The following is a 2,124-nucleotide window of genomic DNA, read 5'->3' on the forward strand; positions in this document are numbered from 1 at the left end:
CACGCGCGCGCACACATGGAGAGTGTGATTGCAAGAAGGACTCAGTGGGCGGTTTTTGTGGTCCAGATATCCGACACGGGCACGCACAGGTGCCGTAGCCCCGGGCAGTGCCGTCCCAGTCCCCGCGCTCTTCACACCTGTGTAGTGCAGGGCACCCCGCATCTCGCCACCTGATCCGCAGTGAACTCCAGCGGCGTGATCACCCGCTCAGGCAGGCACGCAATCCAGTCGCACCAAGGGCTGCCACCGCTGCCGCCGCTGCTGCCGCCTCCGCCGCCTCCGCCACTGCTGCTGCTGCTGCTGCTGCTGCTGCTGCTGCTGCTGCTGTCCCGGCGGCTGGCAGCTGCCTGGCGGCAGGTGTGGCGCTCTTGCAGCAGCCGCAACCCCATTTCAGCCGCCCAGTGAATGGTGAGTTCAGGATCTGGCTGAAAATATGCAGCATCAAGGACAGGCAACAAGGGCGGAAGGAACGGGATGTTTTGCTTGGTGGACGGTGGGCCTTTGTCAAGTTGACAGGCGCGTTCAGCATGCGCGCTGCCGAACGCCAATGAGGGGATGCCAATCAGGGAATGCAAGCGCAAGATCACGTGTTCACGGGTCTGCCATGTGCAGACGGTCAGCTGCAATTTCAGGGGATTGGCCGCAGCCAGACGCACCTGGCTGGCGAATATCCGAGGCAGAGGGACCGACAGCAAGACACCACCAGCCGGCACGTCGCAGTCTGCAACCAGGCCCCTGCCGCCGCCGCCGCCCAACTGATCACTGATGTGTACACGGACAGGATTGATGCCGTCGCTGGCAAAGCGCAATAGGCGGTCGTAGCGGCGCGCCGCCGGCGCCGCGGCAGCTGTGGCACTGTTGGCTGGGTCGGTGGCAGCAGCCTGCGCAGCCCTGCAGGCGGCCATGCGCAGGCGTGCAAGTCTCGTAACCCGCCAACTGTTGCGCAGCTGGCATGCTGACAATGCGGGCTGTGCCCGGAAAAAGCTGCGTCTCGACATGATCAGAGTCGCGAACGCACCGCTATGTTCAATAAATAAGTTGCAGACCTACGGCGCATCAAATATCCTCGCATTGTTTTAGGTCATCCGCATGGCCTACTGCACGAAACGGCTTGCTACAAGGGGTAACCCAGGTGACGCTTCGGTCGTGCTGCGCAAGCCTGAGTCAGATGATTGCCATATAATTGAAGACAGCAAAGCATCTGTACAAAAACTCTTTGTTGTTACTCATGCGTGCACATGTGGTTGTGGTGCGAGTGCTCTCAGAGTTCTACTGTGTGCATGCAGGTGTGGTCAACGATGTGCCCCGTGGTTTGACCAGCGGGCAACGTGCCATCACCACGACCCCTCTCCGCAGCACGTGAAATGAAGCCATCATCCCCAGCGCAATCTGGCACCGCGCAAGTGCTCACAAAGCAACTCGATTTTGTACGCATCCTGAATATGAGTGTTGTGCTAGCCAACGAATTCAAATGCCAGCAAAATAGCAATTCAGTGGTTGCTTTGCACGTCCGTGCCAGATCTCAGATCTTTGATAAGTTGAAAGCGGCGCGCCGCTCAAATGCTGCTGACAATGCGATGACCAAGGGTGCCATCCGAAATCAATTAGGTCCGCACATGACGTGTACGCCCGTCTTCAACGGCGTCCCAACGACCCAAAAAAGCCCCTGACCACGTTCCACAACGGCCCGTTGGGCAAGCCGCCCGGCGCGACAGAAGGCACAGGCGGCCGTGCCGCCGTGGGTGCCGCGCCCGCCACCGGCGCAGCCCCCGCCGGCGCCGTCGCCGCCGCCGGCGCCGCCCCCTTCAGCACCACGAACGGCGCGCTGAGGTTCCGAGGCACGCACTTGACCTCCGGCGGCCCCGGCGGCGGCGGCGGCTCGTCGGGCTTTGCTGCGTCGGCGGCGGCCTCCGCCTTAAACGCCTCCTCGTCCGCCTTTGGCGGCGGCGGCCGCTTCTCGGCCATCCACGCCGCGCTGACGTTCGCCAGGGCCTGGCAGGTGGGGCTCCAGGCGGCGCAGTCAAACATGAAGGCGAGGGCCTCCCTGCCGTCAGCATACCTGAGGAGAAGGTTGAGCCGGGGTTGAGTTGCGTTTGTTGGTGGGTTGGGAGTGGGGTGGGGTGG

At 62.5% G+C, this 2,124-nt stretch overlaps 1 protein-coding gene across 1 annotated transcript; it reads right to left on the minus strand.

The window, feature by feature from the left end:
- Positions 1-1,635: 1,635 nt before the first annotated feature.
- On the minus strand, positions 1,636-2,028 carry MNEG_4193 (hypothetical protein; the record flags this gene model as incomplete). The annotated part of the gene is made up of 1 exon (XM_014047333.1): positions 1,636-2,028. The coding sequence occupies one exon, from the start codon at positions 2,026-2,028 to the stop codon at positions 1,636-1,638; it is 393 nt and encodes a 130-aa protein (XP_013902787.1).
- Between the last annotated feature and the right edge of the window lie 96 nt (positions 2,029-2,124).

Source organism: Monoraphidium neglectum, assembly GCF_000611645.1.
Source record: "Monoraphidium neglectum strain SAG 48.87 unplaced genomic scaffold scaffold00568, whole genome shotgun sequence".
Classification (NCBI taxonomy): Eukaryota; Viridiplantae; Chlorophyta; class Chlorophyceae; order Sphaeropleales; family Selenastraceae; genus Monoraphidium; species Monoraphidium neglectum.